The sequence below is a fragment of the Juglans regia genome, chromosome 7, assembly GCF_001411555.2.
Source record: "Juglans regia cultivar Chandler chromosome 7, Walnut 2.0, whole genome shotgun sequence".
Classification (NCBI taxonomy): Eukaryota; Viridiplantae; Streptophyta; class Magnoliopsida; order Fagales; family Juglandaceae; genus Juglans; species Juglans regia.
Genome location: NC_049907.1, coordinates 50,213,096 through 50,230,943, shown reverse-complemented (window position 1 = coordinate 50,230,943; position 17,848 = coordinate 50,213,096). Strand labels below are relative to the sequence as shown.

General features: G+C 37.2%; 2 protein-coding genes and 2 non-coding genes across 15 annotated transcripts; 1 reads left to right on the top strand and 3 right to left on the bottom strand.

Annotated features, from left to right (window-relative positions):
* Window positions 1-4,762: 4,762 nt before the first annotated feature.
* LOC108986362 lies at window positions 4,763-9,439 on the bottom strand. Of its 7 annotated transcripts, none has more exons than XM_035692161.1 (3): window positions 7,480-8,370; window positions 7,285-7,375; window positions 4,763-6,579 (listed from the first exon to the last, which is right to left on the bottom strand). In XM_035692161.1, the coding sequence occupies exon 3, from the start codon at window positions 5,762-5,764 to the stop codon at window positions 5,225-5,227; it is 540 nt and encodes a 179-aa protein (XP_035548054.1). In that variant the 5' UTR covers window positions 5,765-6,579; window positions 7,285-7,375; window positions 7,480-8,370; the 3' UTR covers window positions 4,763-5,224. The 7 variants fall into 7 exon arrangements, with proteins under 7 accessions (XP_035548054.1, XP_035548055.1, XP_035548053.1 ...); XM_035692162.1 differs by having other exon boundaries at window positions 4,763-5,841; XM_035692160.1 differs by having other exon boundaries at window positions 4,763-5,829.
* Window positions 9,040-9,112, bottom strand: TRNAR-CCG. Its single transcript has one exon. It is a non-coding gene; the product is annotated as a tRNA-Arg (tRNA).
* A 2,302-nt stretch (window positions 9,440-11,741) lies between the features above and the next one.
* On the bottom strand, window positions 11,742-11,813 carry TRNAH-GUG. The gene has a single exon. It is a non-coding gene; the product is annotated as a tRNA-His (tRNA).
* Window positions 11,814-12,296: 483 nt separating this feature from the next.
* On the top strand, window positions 12,297-17,243 carry LOC108986350 (UDP-glucuronic acid decarboxylase 6). 6 transcript variants are annotated; one of them, XM_018958931.2, is made up of 13 exons: window positions 12,297-12,644; window positions 13,221-13,334; window positions 13,503-13,589; window positions 13,888-13,975; window positions 14,505-14,596; window positions 14,833-14,897; window positions 14,980-15,068; window positions 15,337-15,414; window positions 15,550-15,643; window positions 15,839-15,905; window positions 16,004-16,067; window positions 16,164-16,204; window positions 16,734-17,243. In XM_018958931.2, exons 2-13 carry the CDS (start codon window positions 13,245-13,247, stop codon window positions 16,917-16,919), a joined length of 1,041 nt encoding a protein of 346 aa, XP_018814476.1. In that variant the 5' UTR covers window positions 12,297-12,644; window positions 13,221-13,244; the 3' UTR covers window positions 16,920-17,243. The 6 variants fall into 6 exon arrangements, with proteins under 6 accessions (XP_018814476.1, XP_035547918.1, XP_018814480.1 ...); XM_035692025.1 differs by having other exon boundaries at window positions 12,360-12,392; XM_018958935.2 differs by having other exon boundaries at window positions 12,506-12,796.
* Window positions 17,244-17,848: the final 605 nt, after the last annotated feature.

The window sequence follows — 17,848 nt, the reverse complement described above, 5'->3', positions numbered from 1 at the left end:
AACGTTAAAAACTTTTGGTTATGGCATTAAGTTCAAGATTAATACCATATACGTTTTAAAGAAAGCAAACGGCAATAGATTAAAAAAGCATTTAATGTAAATGCGTACAAAATTGCTTGCTGCTTGGAAGTTGGAACAGTTTTCGTGCATCTAAATGCACTAGACATACACAAACGTTCGCCAAACACCAAAAATTTCAACCAGCACTAGTGACTTTATTCCCAAAACTCAAAGAAAATAAACCTGAAGAAAACGTTGGGGCAATATATTTTTTTAAAAAAAATATTATTTTCTAAAACCTTGACCCCCACTAATTTTTAGATATAAAAAATAAATTTTCTTTTCATAAAAAAAATGCACCTTACTCAAAAATCACTTTATTCCAATATGAAAAATTGGACTGTAATTTTTTATTCCATATCTAAGAAAGACATAAGCATGTGAGCCAAAATATTTTAAAAATAATGCACATAAAAAGAAACATAATATGCTTTAGTCTCAATATTCAATTTAAACATTTCATCACAAGCATAGCTATTGCCCACAAAAACTTCATTTTTTGTAATTACATATTGATTAGTTTCCATAGTTTGTTTGAAGCCCACTTTGTTGAGTAAAAAACTTGACATCAAATTCTTCCTCATAGACGGTATATAGAGAACATCTTTGAGCATCAATATACGTCCAGAGGTGAATTTCAACTCAATCTCACCACTCCCAAGAACTTTGGTTTTACTTGAATCATCAAGCATAACGATACTTCTACGGGCAGTCGGCAGTTGCAAACGGGGCACAGTCGGCACTTAAAATAATATTTTTAAATTACCATGTCAATTTAATATATATATATAAAAAAAAAATTAAAAAAAAAAAAAACTAAGAAGCAAAAATGCAGGAAAGATGAGAGAAGCTAGCTGGCAGCTGCTTCTTCAAGTTTCTTCTGAAATGTTATGAGCACGGCAAAAAATGGAAAAAACTTTGAGCTTGCTTTGATTGTTGAAAGAAAGTGGGAAAAATATTGGGAATCATCTTCGGTTTGATTTTTTTCTTCCGAAATCTTCTTCTGCGTTTAGTCTTCGGTATCATCATCTGTAAATAAATCGGTAAAATCACGGTGTGGGTCTTCATCTTCTTCTTCACAGTACTCTACCATGTGGGTCTTCGTCTTCTTCTTCACCGAAAAATTAGTGGCAGATGCTTGCACTGAGCATGTAGGAATTGAGCTCACTCCATTTGACACATCGCCTAGAAAGATTTACCCATAGCCTCCATCTTCCTTTACTTCTTTATTCTTTACACTTCATTTCTTCTCCCTCAGATCTGCAAATCCCTTGTTACTTGTTTTGTTTTTTACTTTTCACCTACCATTTAAACCATATCCTCCAACAGGTATATATATATATATCGACCCTCAAGCTTTGAGGACTTGAACTGATAAGTTTTCTATGCTCTTAAATTTATGTAAATTTTCAATTTATAGTACTCATGTTAGTTGTGATTATAGATTATTATATATGTGATTGAATGGTAACAATTTTGAAAAAAATGGGGCAGGGATCTTGGTTTTGCTACGTAAAACTTGGGTTAATTTCTTCTTCACCGAACTGAGTGTTTTTCATTTTTAGGGAACACAAAACATAATTCTCAAGCTGTCAAGAAGGTAGTGCTTGGTGGTGAGGTTGAGCAACTTCGTGGGAGGGAAGGTCTTGGAAGACAAGAGGAGGAGGGCTTCGTGGTGAGGCAGAGTATCAAATGAAGACGCAGAACAACAAATGGAGAGGCAGAGCAGCTTCATGGGAGGGAAGATCTCGGTTGCCCTTTGCGGAGGAGGAGAAATCGAAGGGAGGGGGAGAGTTTGTGGAGACGATGGGAGGACTTTGTAGGAGGGAGGGGAGGATTGGTGGAGACGAAGGGGAATGGTTCGTGGGTCTTCATGGGTATTGGTCTTGATATGAAGTGCACTGTTTTGCAGAAAATCCAAAACGGTGTGCTTCATTTTCCACATAAGTAGCCGCTCCCCTGCGCTTACGCAGCCCGACTGCATATGGAGTTTTCCCAAGCATAATAGTCTTCTCTTCTTCAAAAGGAGTAAATTTTTTTGAACCAATCTTTATCATAACAAACATGCCTATTGGCATCAGAATCTATCCACCACAATCAAGAAATTGAACCATGTTAATGTATGTGACCATTGCTACAAATGACTCCTTAGTTACATTAACTTGAGGATTATTATCTCGCTTTCGAAACTTACAAATTCGAGCAAAGTGCCCAAATTTGCCACAGACAAAACATGCTTGATTTTGTGAATGGGTCATTGGTTCTTATCATTTTGGTTTTGAAAACCTTTTTTGTGAGGTCTACTAAATTTTTCGAAATCTATTATTTACGGCTTCAAATAAATATTCCTTGTATTTTGACCTTTGGGCTCGTTACCATTTTCAGAAATTAAGTTTACCTTTGTCATGGAATCCTCATTACTATTTTGAAACACCAAATCATCTTGGCCTATTGCTTTCTCCTCTACACGAATACGTGTGATTAATGTCTCCAAATAGGTCTCATTTTGTTTATGTCACATCGGCTTTTGAAACTCTCTCCACGAAGGTGGTTGCTTGTCGATGATGCCACAAACAATTAGATTGTCTCCAATCTTAATGCTTTCGGATCTAACTTCAACTACGACCATTTAAAACTCTTGTGCTTGCTCCGTAACGGATTTTTCATCTACCATTTGATATCGAAAGAAGCAGCTTGCTGCGTATTTCTTTGCTCTGGCTTCTTCTGTATCGTATTTACTCTGTAAAGCTTTCCAAATTTTCTTTGCAAAGGTGTAAGTAGTATTGTAGTAATCATAAAATTGATCAGCAAAACAATTTAAAAGATAACATCGACAGTTATACTCATCTTTGGTATATTTCTCAATCTTTTCTTCATGAGCTTTCACTTGTGCTTCAGTCATGTTCTCGATAGTAATATTGCTAGGATTCTTTGCAGTGAGAACATAGGAAACGTTGAGAAGGCTTAGATAGAAGAGCACCTTGCATTTCCATCTCTTGAAATAAGCTCCTTTGAACCGGAAGGGCTTGTTGAGATATCCAATGCTTTCCGTGAATTTTTCAGTTGTAGGCTCCATGACGAATCTCCTTAAAATTGTTGGTAAAAATACACAATAATATAATAAAAATTACAATTAAAATAAAATTAAGACAAATCTAGTTTGGACTGAGGCACGAAAATATTGCTCTCTTTAAGAAGATTCAAACCCTCTGCAGTGTACAAAGTCTTAAATTAACCGATGTAACAGAATTTCTCTTAACTTGACTCCTCCAGGATACAACAGCTCAACTGAACGTCGTATAGTCCGAATCAACTCTATACAAGCGGTTGAGCCTAAAACTCCACTCAAAGAACACATTTCTTTTATCTAAAAAATCTCTCAAAAAATATACACACTTTATCTTTCTCTTTTTAAAAGAAAATTACTACCTTTGTATGTACCGAAAAGAAAAAATACTACACTTGAATAACAACCACACAATAGATGAAAAGATAGATCCCGTCGGATGCCAATCTCTTTCCAATTTAAAAAGAAAGGTAGACGTTAATACAAACGACACAAAAAACATTCATTACTAATTTAAAATGTAAAAATAAACCGACCTGCATAAATGATTTAAAGTTTAAACGTTAATGGAAACGTTGATAAACGTATAAAGCCATGAAGTCGGTTTTGCCAGTGTTTTACAAGATTCAAAAGTAAAAAAAAAAAATAATAACGACAATAAATTAATTAGAAACCAACGTTACAGACCAAAATGTTCGGCTACTGGCAAATCAAGAGAATAAATGCAAGCTAAATAACGTTCAAGCAATAAAACCTAATAATTATTTTTAAAAAAATACCAACACTTGGATATTAGTTTTGCAAGGAAACGATACAAATTTACTTCAAAAAAAAAAAAAAAGAAGTTAAAAAAGTAATGTTACAAGGCTTGAGGAATACGAGGTCATTTCCACGATACTTCACCATCCTTTCCACCGCGCTTGTTGAGATTGCACATAGGAAAATGATAGCTGAAAGACCGTCAAAGACTGAACACCAACAAAACCGACATGATGCACATACAATTTAACTTTCGAAGTACCAAAAATGGGGCTCACGGGATGAAGATGTCTTCCACTAATTTTCCAGGAAACTTGCTTTTAATCTCTCTTCAATGACACCGAAACGTATATAAAAATGTCAATACAATTGGCAAAAAAGTCCCAAGTCTTGATCGTCAATCGCATGCAGAGTCAGATAAAGTATGCTGGCGCTACGCTACAAAATAATCACATCAAACCCATAATGGAGTAATAAATCTGCCACATCGGAGACAGCAACTACACACTGTTTTTCAACACAAAAGTTGGTGGATTTCCGATCTCTGTTTTCCAAATCAAATCTAACCACTTGATTTACGCATAGCGAACAATTCGAGTTTCAGTCAAGTTCATATCCCATAAGAATATAGATACTGGCAAGGATTCATAAATGTGTTGGTTTTACGCTTTTTATCAACGAAGTGCATACAAATTGAAAATGATATAGAAAGCCAAATCAATTGAATTTGAGGGTAGCACTCCACGGCCAAACAAAAAATGGAAACCTGAGCAAGCATTTTTTGTGTGCATATATTTGACAAGTTTTGTTCTGGAAGCCTGAACAAACATTATACGGAGTACGCAAATGATTAAATGGGGAAAAAATACAGTAGGCTGAAGGGCATTAGCAAGAATACTATTATCGTTTGCAAATTAAATTATGCTTCTTTTTGGTATATGAACATAAGAAATCTGAAGATGTTAAACCCATCTGATAATCCTTTCCTTTCTCAACCAAGTCCACTTGAAAATGCTGCTTACCAAGAAGGGGGGGGGGGGGGGGAATAGGAAAAGAAAAGGCCTAGTATGTCATGTGACTGCAACCTTTTTTAGAGTTCCTGATAGATGCCATTTGTAGATGGATTACATGGCAAACCCATTTCCAGTGTTACACGCAAAACAGTATCTATCATTATGTGTATCAGCAATCAAAGTCTCAGAGTCATCGGAGCTTTGTCTAACAGTTTCTTCAACTCTGTTGGATGCGTCTAATCGTCCAGTCTTTCAAATCCTCCATGCGCAGTGGTTCTCCAGTTCGAATTAGTAAAACAGTATCTATCATTATGTGTATCAGCAATCAAAGTCTTGACTCATCGGAGTTTTGTCTAACAGTTTCTTCAACTCTGGTGAATGCGTCTGTGAGCACATCAATCGTCCAGTCTTTCAAATCCTCCATGCGCAGTGGTTCCCCAGTTCGAATTCGTGCATTTGGACGAGCAAGCTTAGACTCAAAGGGAGTCCTAGGCCTTACTTCTCTAATTTCTTCCCACTCTTCACGAGACAGCATCCTGACAGTGCCCTGCCCCGCAGGGGCATTCCTTATTTTCCGCTCAATCAATTCTTGTGACCTAGAATCATCATACATCATGAGGAGCTTGGCAAAGAAGGCAATACCGACACCAGCGACAATCATGGGCATGGTGGCGGTGTCAAGGTAGGCTCTCGACTCAGGAACTTCCACCAAGAACTGGTCCTTCTTCGGGCTCCTCCTCATCTTCCTCATCTTCTGTAACTCTGCGATCTTGCTCTTCAAGGTCTGGGAGGGGCTTTCATGGGACAGCGTGTGCAACTGTCTCCGGATCTCGAACAACACCCTTGGGTGAATCCCACCAAACATGGTTCACTCACACTAAGCTTCCTCTTCTAACGCGTAAAGAGCAATTACAGCAGCTTTTCAACTTCCTAGCAAATTACCTAAATCAAATTCCACAGCCTCAAAAGAAATCACTCAACTAGACACATTGAACACAAATTGAGCCACACCTCCCCACCCCAGAGAGCAAGTAAAACCCAGAAAGCGAGTAAATTTGGCTTTGAAACCAAATATCTGTGGGGCGCCCCCAGCCCCACCTCAGCAAGGACCGCGACGCTGGGATGTTGGTCACACGGGTCATATACCCATCGCACATCGTGACAACAAGTGTGTGCATGCATGCTTAAAATAAATGGTGAACAGTTATATTTGCAGGGGAAATAATAATAATAAAAAAGAAGTCACAATCACTTCTAATTAACAGTACCAAAAAAAAAAACTAAATTACATCCCAACCACAATATCCATAAGTCGCTTGTCACAAACCCATGAGCAAAAGAATAATACAATCATTCATTCCTTTTGTAAAGTTGATATATAGCACTTAATCAAAATGGGGGGAAAGCCCCAATCCTCAATCCTCTGGCGGTGCCAGATCACCATGCCAAGCCCCCACCAGTCAAGGGGCACCCACTGGACCTGAGTAATTTATACCCTCTAAGTCTCAGTTGGGTTTCACTTAGCCATAGACATTTATACCCTCTGAAACCATTTCAAGCACACTGGACCTGAAACATTTGTACCCTCTAGGTCTCAGTTGGTTTCACTTGGCTAGAGACATTTATACTCTCTGCAACCATTTCAAATAGCACACACTGGACTTGAGACATTTATACCCTCTGAAACCAATCACATTGATTTGTTAGTAATCGGTCAGGGTTTTAACCCAAAAATCCAGCAATTTTACAGCTTTAAATTTACACACAATTACATTTCAATGGCAAGATGATCAGCAATAGATATTAGTTAAGATGCAATCCAAGAATACAACAGTTAATTGCATAAGGAAAAACACATGGGAAATTCTCCAACAAGCACTCACATGCTGTGATCCAACGCAAGGGAGAGGATTTCCAACACACATTCACAAGCTGTAAGCTCGTGCAGTAGTGGGAAATCCCAACACCCCATTGCGACTAATCAACAGTGCAAGTAAGGGAAAATTCCCCTTATTATAACATAACAACAGCATTTCAAATAAGAAGGTACCACAACATTAGTGCAACCAAATAACAAATGGAACGTAGGTGGCGGTTCTACCAGAAACCCAAACCATAAAAAATCTCAACACTTCACAAGTGCCCTTGGCCATAAACAGAAATACAAAGAGAAACCCAACAACTTCACAGGGCCCTCGGCCACCACACAGAACCACAATCAGAACAAATTTAATCCCAACACTTACTTCACTGGGGCCCTCTGCCACCACACAGAACCACAATCAAGACTACATAATAATCCCAACAATTCACAGAACTACAAAGATCACAATTCTCAGTTTCCATCAACATTTATTTTCAAGATTAGTTTCGAGAACCACTTACAGCGCAGAGGGAAATTTTCTGGATGATTGAGGCGTCCCGAGCTCTGCTGCTGGCTGTGGTCGTTCCCGACATACACGCACCGTTTCTCTCTCTACCCGAGACATCACATCATCACCCGTCGCAACGGAGGAGTGAGTTACAGAGAGAAAGAGAGGGGGGATAACTAGAGAGAGGAACAGAGACTGAGGGGCTTACCAGGCTGGTCTCGGTGTCAGAAGGCGGCAGCAGAAGTTGGCGGTGCGGAAGGGCTTAGATTACGACGGTGACTCGCCGAGAATCATAGAGATGGGGTGGGTTGCGCCGGGAAAAATGAGAGAGAAAAGTGGATGAAGGATAGAAAGAGAGTGCAAGACAGAGAGAGGAGTGGAGACGGTCTCCGATGAGGAGTGGTGCCGGGGTGTGGAAAACGACGGAGGCGGAGCCAAACAGAGAGAAAACGGAGAAGAGAATGAGAGAGGGAAAGAAATCTGACCGAAGATAGTGGCGCCGAGAGATGAAACGGAGGTAGAGGAAAGGCCGAGAGGGTTACCGGCAGCGTGCTCGTGGTCGGGAGGGGCAGCGCGGCGGCAACTCACAGAGAATGAGAGAGGCAGGGGGCGTTGGAGATAGATATGGAGAGAGAGGAGGTTACCGGAGATGGGAGGGTTGCGGTGGTCATGCACGGCGGGGTGGAGCAAAGGAAAACAAGAGGGCAAAGGCGAGGGAGAGAGAAGGGTGAGAAGCCGACAGGGAGGGAAGGGAGAGAGAGAGGGAGAGAGAGAACGGGGGAAGAGGAAGTTAGGGTTTTTCCCAAAACGACGTAGTTGGTGAGGACTGGGCTTGGGTATGTGAGGGGCTTGGGCTGGGTTCAACGGGTCTTGACTCTTGGGCCTAGATTGGGTTGGGCCTCACAATCTGAGTGGGTCTCATTCAAAGAGCTTTTACTCTTCTTTCCCTTTCCGTCACTTCTTCTGGACCCAGAAAAACTACCAAAAAGAAAGAGACTTACCAGGGATTGAATCAGGGAGTAACGGAGACGACGGAGTCTGCGATGGCAAAGATAAAAAGAAAAGGCAGAGACCAGAGTGGTTGAAATGGATAATGTGTCTGAAAGAAGAGAGGCGTAAATACAAAAAATAAAACGAGAGAAAAAAAATGCAAATTAAACCATTCTTGCTATAGAATATAGAATTTAGAAATTAGAAGAATCAAATTTGTTAAAGACCTAACCATCAATTCAAAAGTTTAAGACTGTTAGATACTAATTTGGTTAAACTTGTAATCCTCAAAATCATAACATTCCATCACGCTTTCGAATCTGACATCCACAGTGGCCTACTCTATCAACATTGATCCGGTGGTAGCCCTTTTCCTTTTAACGACTTCACTCATCTATCAATATTCAATGACTTGACATTATGTCCATATAGAGAGTATCAAGACATTTTAATCTAACCTATAGGTTACCCCCTTCGTGACTTGAACCCATGACGTAGTTACTGTTCTGATATCAATTATTAAAAACTCAATCATTGATTCAAAAGATTTAAAATACTATTAAATATAATTTAATTAAACTTTAACCATCCTAACAAAACTACAACAGCTCGATATAAACGTAATAATGTCACTAATTTTTCCTGCGCTAAACCTTTTCCGGGCGCTAACAGCTAGTGCATAGCATAACGAATTGAAGCAGCCAGTTTTTAATTTTGAAAAACCCTTTAAAAGGGGTAAAAAAAAAAAGCATGGATTAATTAAAAAGAAGAACGGCGGCGATCGCAGTGGGATTTGAACCCACGACCTTTAGATTCGGAGTCTAACGCGATATCCACTCCGCTATGCGATCGCTTGTCACTCTTAATGGCCCAATGGGATTCGTATTATATCGAAGATACGACCACAAACTGGAAATAAACTGAAGACACGGACAAAATTACGAGAATTTCAGATCAACAGCAAAGAAAAAATAGGAAATCGTTGGCAGGCCGCAGGACAGAGCAAAACAAAAATCACCTAATCCGCATGTCAGAAAACAAACGCAGGCTATATGCCTATGATCCCCACAAACTACTCTGAGAGAGACGGAGAGAGAGAGAGAGAGAGAGAGAGAGAATACCTTTCGGCAGATCCGTGGAGGCTAGTTATCAGATCTTGGAGACGAAAATTTCCAAACGCGGGACAAAAATACAGTTGTTTGCCCTTTATAGTTTATGCTCCCGAAGTGTAGGCTCATACGCCTCCATTCTTATTATTCGGGCCAGGCCCACAATCCTTCCTTTTGTTTTAAAAATAATAATGCAAAATGTTGCCCAACAGCCTTGATTTGTTTATGAAAAATAAATGCAAGAGTGCTATACATAATATCGACATTCTATATATCTATTTAAAAATATTTTATTATATTTTTTTATTATATTTTATTTATAAATATATCTGAAATCATTTTTATTATTTAAATAAAAAGATAAAATGACATATTTTTAAGTGAATGTATAAAAATATAAAGCTTAAGTTTATAATTTTTCAAAACAAAAACTCTACTTTCACCCTGGACAGAGACACCCCGCATACCCGGGTTCCACGTCTGCATTAGTCAAACAGTGCGTTTGCACCCTTTTAACTGAACTTATTTCCATTTTTCACCCCGCTTTCTCTAGACTTTGGTTATCGACAACAACTCGAAAATCCCAAGTCCTAACATTTTCTTCCATTCGTCACCTCTCTCTCTCTCTATTTTATATATGTGTGGTTTGTTTAGTTGGTTTTGGGGGCTGGCCATTTGCAGTTGGGTTTTACATTTTCAAAATCTCGCACAATTTTTGTGATTTGTTCTATGTTTTTTATTTTTTCTATATTTTGTGATTTGCTCTGTATTTTTTTATTTGATCTAGGTTTTATGCCTAATAAACTCCAATTGAGTACTTTGTATTATATTATAAGTAAAAGGGTATAGTTTCCAAGTGGATTTTTTCAAAGAGATTTTCAACCAATAGAGATAAAAATGCTTGTACACTCCATAACTTAAGGGTGTGCTTGCCTGAATACTGATAACAAAATATTGCTTGTATGTTATCTTTTTGGTTTGACAAAATCTGGTGTAGTATTTGTAGAGGGTTGTGGTGCAAACATGGTCCATTCGAAAATCATGTTTACTATGCTCATGATCCTTCAGTTTCTGTCTGGCATTTTACTTCGATTTTCACAAGCTCAGAGGCATTAAAGACACGTTTGGAGTTCTAAGGGCCACAAGCTCAGAGGGGTTAAACTTGCAATCGCAAAATCAAGAATTTTAAATCACATTTGGACCTTTAATGATTAGGAGTAAAAATAAAAAAGCTTAGATTTCTTTCGAAGGATGGCCAAAGATAAAGAAAAATAATAATAAAAAAATGCATAAAACAGAATAAATAATACTCATACTTACGGTGACACTCTTTTTCAAAAATTGACCATCGGTGTAAATGGGGATTCGACGGCACAACGGTACAGTTTCTTCTGAGTCGAAGACTTGATGCCTGTTGCTCAGAAGGCCAATGAATGAAGATGATAAAAATAAGTTCAATCCTCACTTTTCGTTCCGAGACAACAAAAACTCTTTAGTGGAATTTCTCCCAAAGGAAAAGAGCTCCCTTCCCATTAAATAAATTAAAAAAAAAAATCTCCAGGGTGCAGTGCTAAGATGCAATTCTTCCCCTTGATTGAGATGAACTTTCACATTTTTGGAGATGAAGTCCCCAACAATTATTCCTCTTCACGGTTCTACTCTCTCCCGCATAAAGAAAATGAAGGATTTGATGGTCGTTAATCTGCTACATAGAGCTAGAGAAATTGTTGATGTTGGGGAAAAAAAAATATGAGTTTGGCGTCGTGACGGGCTTTTGAAATCCTTTTTTTTTTAATAATAATATAAATGTGACATGGCATTAATCACATTAGACGATTTCGCAACAGGTACCTAACGGTTAGTACCTATAGTAGAATTATTTATTTATTTGTTTCTTTTCCATCAGGATATTTTTTCAAAAGTAGAGATTTTTAGAAGACTTTTGAGAATTCATTGTACTAAATATTCAGATTTAAAAAAAAAATCAATCAATTTCATAAGAAAAAAAAATTCCCTATGTAAATGATTCATTCTTTATATAGATGGAGTTGTTTAAATAGTTAGTTGAGATGAGATGTAAGTTATAAATTGAATAAAATATTATTATAATTTTTATTTTTAAATTTAAAAAATTAAATTATTTATTATATTTTATATAAAAATATTTAAAAAAATTATAGTGATGAAATTAATTTGTTTAGATGATCTGTCAATCTAAAAGTATAACCGAAAAAGGGGAAAACAAACCGAGTCCCTTCCAAAAATCTAGAGCGTTCAGAAAGTCTTTATTTTTCTTCTGAACAAAAATATATAACCCCTGCCACAACTGGAAAAAGATAGATAGATTGAAAAAAAAAAAATGATCGAAAGATGTGGCTGCTGGGATTCGAGCCCAGGTCTCCACGGCCACAACGTGGAATTCTTACCACTAAACTACAGCCACTTCTTATTATTTTTTCTCTAAAGTAGATAAAAATAAAAACGAGTACTATTGATCATCATCATTAATCTAAATTCTCTCATTCTCCTATTATTTTTAATTAAATGATTAAAAAATAAATAAATTATATTTTTAATCCTATTGTACCACATTAAATAAAGATGAGCAACGGATGATGTTTCATTTTGATCACAGGATGAGAATGAATAGGATATTCAAAGTTTGCTTGAAAATAGAAAGTTAAATACATAACATTAACTTTAAAAGTAAAGATGATAACATCCACGAGCGTTTATCGCTCCTCAAAGTCAAACCATCCAACGCATTGACGCGTCACATAGGATAACTCACTGATACGTGGACCTTCCATTTTTTCCCAAGAGCCTGAGCCGTGTCTGACGTGGTGATCAAGACCCCTTGGCCCTTACGATAGGGCAAGTAAAGTAATGTTATATCTAATGCTCGGCAGATGAATTTTCCCAGCGTACCACCCACTCCGTCAAATCCAAATGTTTCGAGAGGCACCGCAGTGTTCGCCGTTCAGTTACTAATAAAACACGAAAAATGATATTCTCACCGACGGTTGGTTTCGATTGGATCGACAATTTTTTTTATTGTTATTTAATAATTAAAAAAGTGTTTTGTAAATTTTTTTTTTAATATTTAAAAAATAAATAAAAAATTTCCCTTATTGGGGACCTGTCTGGTGATACACCCTCGGTGTAGGACTGCTCATAAAACGCCAACTCCGTGTTTATATACATTCATGGGACCTTCAAATCCCTGACTTTCAGTAGAGAAAGAAGATAAGCCTCGGGTTTGTATATCTCGTAGGTAATTTGCCCCAGTCAAGAGTCAAAATCTATCTGTAATCACTGTTTCTATATTTTGTTTGGGTTTTTTTTTTTTTTAATTTGTTTGTTTGGGCACTTGGAGAGCGAGATTCAGATCTGAAAAATCGTTAGGTGTGGGGTCAGGTTTTGTTGGTGAGAAGCTTTCATTTCTCTCTACTTTCCGTGTTATTCAAGAATTCTCTGTTCTCCCTCTCTCTTCAGTGGGTACGATTTCTCAAGTTGGTGACTGGTGACACATTATTATTTTTGTTATTTACAAAATTCTCGTTTGGTGCCATTTCTTTCTTTATATAAAGCTCTCGTCTTTCAGATACAATATCAGAAACTAAGTTAGTGTCTCTGAAAACATTTTTTCATATCTCACAGGTGATCTGATTTTCTTTTCTTCTGAAATCAAATTTAGCAGTTTCTTTTCATGATGTAGCTATAATTCTACGGGAAAGTTATGGGAGTTGAGTTTTTGGGTTGGTTTGACTACAGCTAAATGAGTGTATAGTTTGTGGATTTTTTGTGAATTTGACGCTTAATTGAGAGTTTTGACTGTTTTGTGGCTCAGGAATTCAAGACGAAACTGATAGCAATGGCCAAGGAAGCCTCAAATGGAGACAATCATGCAGCTACAAAACCACCTCCAACCCCATCTCCTTTAAGAAATTCCAAATTCTTTCAGGTAATGCAATTTTTTTCTTTTAAAAAAACTGTTATACGATTGGTTTGTTGGCACGATCTGACACTAATTTATTTTCAAATTGTTCATAATAGTCTCTCATTGTTGTATGATCTTAAGCATTCATACCGATAAAAAAAAAAATGATCTTAAGCATTCGTTTGATGGCAGTCCAATTTGAGAATTTTGGTCACTGGAGGAGCTGGATTCATTGGTTCTCACCTTGTGGACAAGTTGATGGAAAATGAAAAGAATGAGGTAAGCATTCGTAGCTGGCTAAACATTTTATTTCCACTGTTGTTCTTTTGAATCATAAGATCAACCCCTTTACCAACCAAGCCTCTCCCCGCTATATCCAGCAGTCAGATAAATAGGATATGAATGATGATAGGATTGTAAATATGGCGTTGTATGAAAGCTAGACATCGAACCATCATTTGGTAGATATTGAAATATATATATATATATAGGTCTATATGTGCACTTTGATGAAGTTTTATAATCCATATTTATCTTTCTTGTGTTGCCTACCATTTTCCTTTCCAAATATACTCAGGTGATTGTTGCGGATAATTACTTCACTGGCTCAAAGGACAACCTAAAGAAGTGGATTGGCCATCCAAGATTCGAGCTTATTCGTCATGGTATGTTGTCTCTTGTTTTTCACTCTGTATAATGTTCTGTTTTTCACTCTGTATATTGTCACTTATCAAAAAAAGAATTTGTATAAATTCCAACTTGCATATTTTTGTTTTTGATCGGTAGAAATTCCAACTTGAGTTGAAAATAGACAAATTGAACAGGATGGAATAGACGTGCATAATGGTTATTGTGAAACTTGTTGGCATCAATGATTTTTTTTATAAGTAAATAATAAGTTTTCTGAGCCTAGGTTCGAACTGGGGACCTTTAGTGCGGGAGACTACGGCTGGCATATTGTAAATATGGAAGGACAGGTCAAATATCTGCCAAGTTTTTGGTAGTTGAGAAGTATACTGATGCCGTCAATTTTTACTGCTTGGATTTTTCGTTTTTCTTTTGATGTTTTTGTATATTTTCTTGGTTGGTCAGCTTTACCATTCTGAAATGAGTTTCAAATCTGTTCAAAATTTCATGTCATAATATCTGCCAGAGGGTGTCCATATTTTTATATTCCATGTTTATTTCTTGCAGATGTCACTGAGCCATTGCTAGTAGAGGTTGATCAAATATATCATCTTGCTTGCCCTGCTTCTCCAATCTTCTACAAATACAACCCCGTGAAGGTGGGTATATCTGTACTTATTTCTTTCTGAACACAAACAGCCATGTGTAGCTGTTGGGAGGACTCAAGGATAGAAGTTGCAACAGACTCTTGAATTTGTGCTTTATGCAGATCTCCCCCCCTCCCCCCAAAAGAAAACAAAATCCACTTTCTTTTATTACTAATTTAGTGTGAATATTTTTCATATTGTGGGGATATAGAGGTCATCTAACTTGTAATCGTGTGATACTTTGACAGACAATAAAAACAAATGTGATCGGTACATTGAATATGCTGGGACTCGCAAAGCGAGTGGGAGCAAGGTCTGAGACTTCTATATCATATTGTTTATATGGCCATTACAAATATATTTGCCTTACTCAAGGATATGAAATGGGCGTGCAGGATTTTACTTACATCAACCTCAGAGGTGTATGGAGATCCCCTTGTGCATCCCCAGGAGGAAAGTTATTGGGGAAATGTAAACCCAATTGGTATGTCTGCCATTCTGCTAACCAAGATATTGATCATGATGTCTCTGCAATATTCAAGGCAACTTTTTCATGTTTCTTCAGTGTTTATATTCTAGGAACTCTCCTCAAAGGCCATTTGATTGGAGTTGCACTTTTATTGTGGCTTAATCTGTTTGCATTTTAATATGAATGTCATCTGTATAAATTAGTAAAGTTCTTATTCAACGCATACTAATTAGGCCAACTTTAAGCACATTCCAATTGTCTTATGTGTTGCATAAATGTACAGGAGTGAGGAGTTGTTACGACGAGGGAAAGCGTGTAGCTGAAACTTTGATGTTTGATTATCATAGGCAGCATGGGATTGGTAAAAAAAATTATCTTCTTTTTCTTCTTCCCTTGCTCTGCTTTATAAGTGAACAAGAGTTATATTTTTTATGTTCTACCTGCTTTATTATAATGAAAATTCTTATGTCATCTATTCTTAATAATTCAATGACAGAGATTCGGATTGCTAGGATCTTTAACACGTATGGGCCCCGCATGAATATTGATGATGGGCGTGTTGTCAGCAATTTCATAGCTCAAGCAATCCGGTAATTGTGTTGTATTAACAGTGAATTAACAGCAATTTCTTCCCCTTTCCCTGCCAATTCCTACTGACCTTTTTGCATTTCCATTATTTCCCCGAGATTTTCCATCATTGTTCCTTACCCGAGGTTGGATCAACTGACATTTATTTCATTTATGATATATGAAACGTTTTGGATGTGTCAACTATTATTGTCCAGTGGTGAGCCCCTGACTGTTCAAGCGCCAGGAACCCAAACACGGAGTTTCTGTTATGTCTCTGACATGGTATGCCAGAGCTGTCTTACCGGTGAAGGTTTAATATGAGCACCCATTGGGTTTTGGTTTGATTATTGATCCACAACTCTTTATCTCCGATTTTGAAGGTTGATGGCCTTATTCGACTAATGCAAGGAGAGAACACTGGGCCCATCAATATAGGGAACCCAGGTTATTTATACAAATCTTGTAACTCGTTTCCATTAGGTATCATTCCAACAATGAAATTTAGATTTCTCACTGTTAACTCGGGTTTATGCGTTACAGGTGAATTTACAATGACTGAACTTGCGGAGACCGTCAAAGAGGTCTGTTTTTTTTTTTATTCTTTTTCTTTTTAACATTTGTTGCCCTTTGATTACCAATACTTGAAATCAATATAGATCTGAGTAAAGAGGCGTGTTATCACTTTGCATTCTTACTCCAGCAAATGTTATATCCATCAATTCTGCTGATTACGCTTTATAGAGTATAAGGCCTCGTTTGGATTGCAAGATAATCTCATCTCATCTCATCTTAACGTCCAAACACCACAAACACAAACACTTTTCAATTTTAAATATTCAACTTTTTCATCTAGTCATTACTTAACCATTACAACTTTTCCAAACTTCTAAACAAAACACAAAAAAGAATTCAACTTTTTCAAATTCAAAAAATAAAAAATAAAAAATTTTAACAATATTTTAACTTTATTATATTTTTATTTGAAATTTTCTATCTTTTTCCAAAATCCATAAAACATCTTAAATCAAACTATTTCACTACTATTTACAAATATATGAACTTGGAATAGATAATCATAGAAACTAAAATGCTTCATTGTGTCGCCTGCAGCTTATCAATCCTGATGTGGAGATCTCAATGGTGGAGAACACACCAGATGATCCTCGCCAGCGAAAGCCAAATATCACAAAGGCTAAGGAGCTGCTAGGATGGGAACCAAAGATCAAGCTGCGTGATGGACTTCCCCTCATGGAGGAGGATTTCCGGACGAGGCTTGGAGTCCCCCCTAAGAAATGAAAACTCCCAGTATGGTAGGGAAGGAACTGCTAGAATGCGGGCGCATTTGTTACCTGGTGATAAGAGCAATAGGAGCATTTGAGAAATTATTGACATCTGGCTTTCTTCCGCATAATATTATTTGCTCTCTATTTTCATATATATAGAATAAAATGGCATTGAGCCCCTTAGTGCGTAGCCTAGTTTGTTGAAGAACCTCTATTTGTGGATTTGGACGGTTTTTGATTTGATATTCAGAAGAAACTTTCTAGTCTGAGGTATCTTGCGTACCTTTGCTTTTTCAGTTTATATTGGTTAGAATGCGGAGCTTATTGCTTCTTTGGCTATTTGGTTATTTAAATTTAGATTGGCTTGGTCATGTCCATTTTACACGCTCATATTTTGGCATCAGGGTAATGCACTGCCTATCCGAACAACCTCCCCTTGATTTTCTCAAGCGTTTTATGTTTTTGAGTTTTGGGTGCAAGATGAGAGAGAGGCGAAGAAAGTTGTACTGGTGTTAATCTTCTTTTTTATAGGAAAAGTGCTAATCTCACCGACAATTGGGTCCCAACAATTTTTTTGTTTTTTAACTTAGTGATTAAAGAAATGTTTTTTAATGATGTGATTTTTTTTAAATGTTTAAGAGTATAAAACAATTCTTACAAACTTTTTTGCCCTTATTGGACCCGTCTCGTGCCACACCCAGACGCCCGCTGCACTGCTCTTTTGATAGTCTTGCTCACGTCGATCTTTGATAGTAGGCTTCGAGGATTTTTGTGGAGCATTGAAGGCTTGACGGTTGTGTATTTGTTTTAATTATACAAAGATATTTGAAAGTTTGAATGTTAACCAATAAAAAATATGATTTTTAAGGTTAACAAAATGCCGCTGACTTCTGAGTCGGTATTGACTTAAATGGTGGTTTGTATGGATTTTTCAATTTGCAG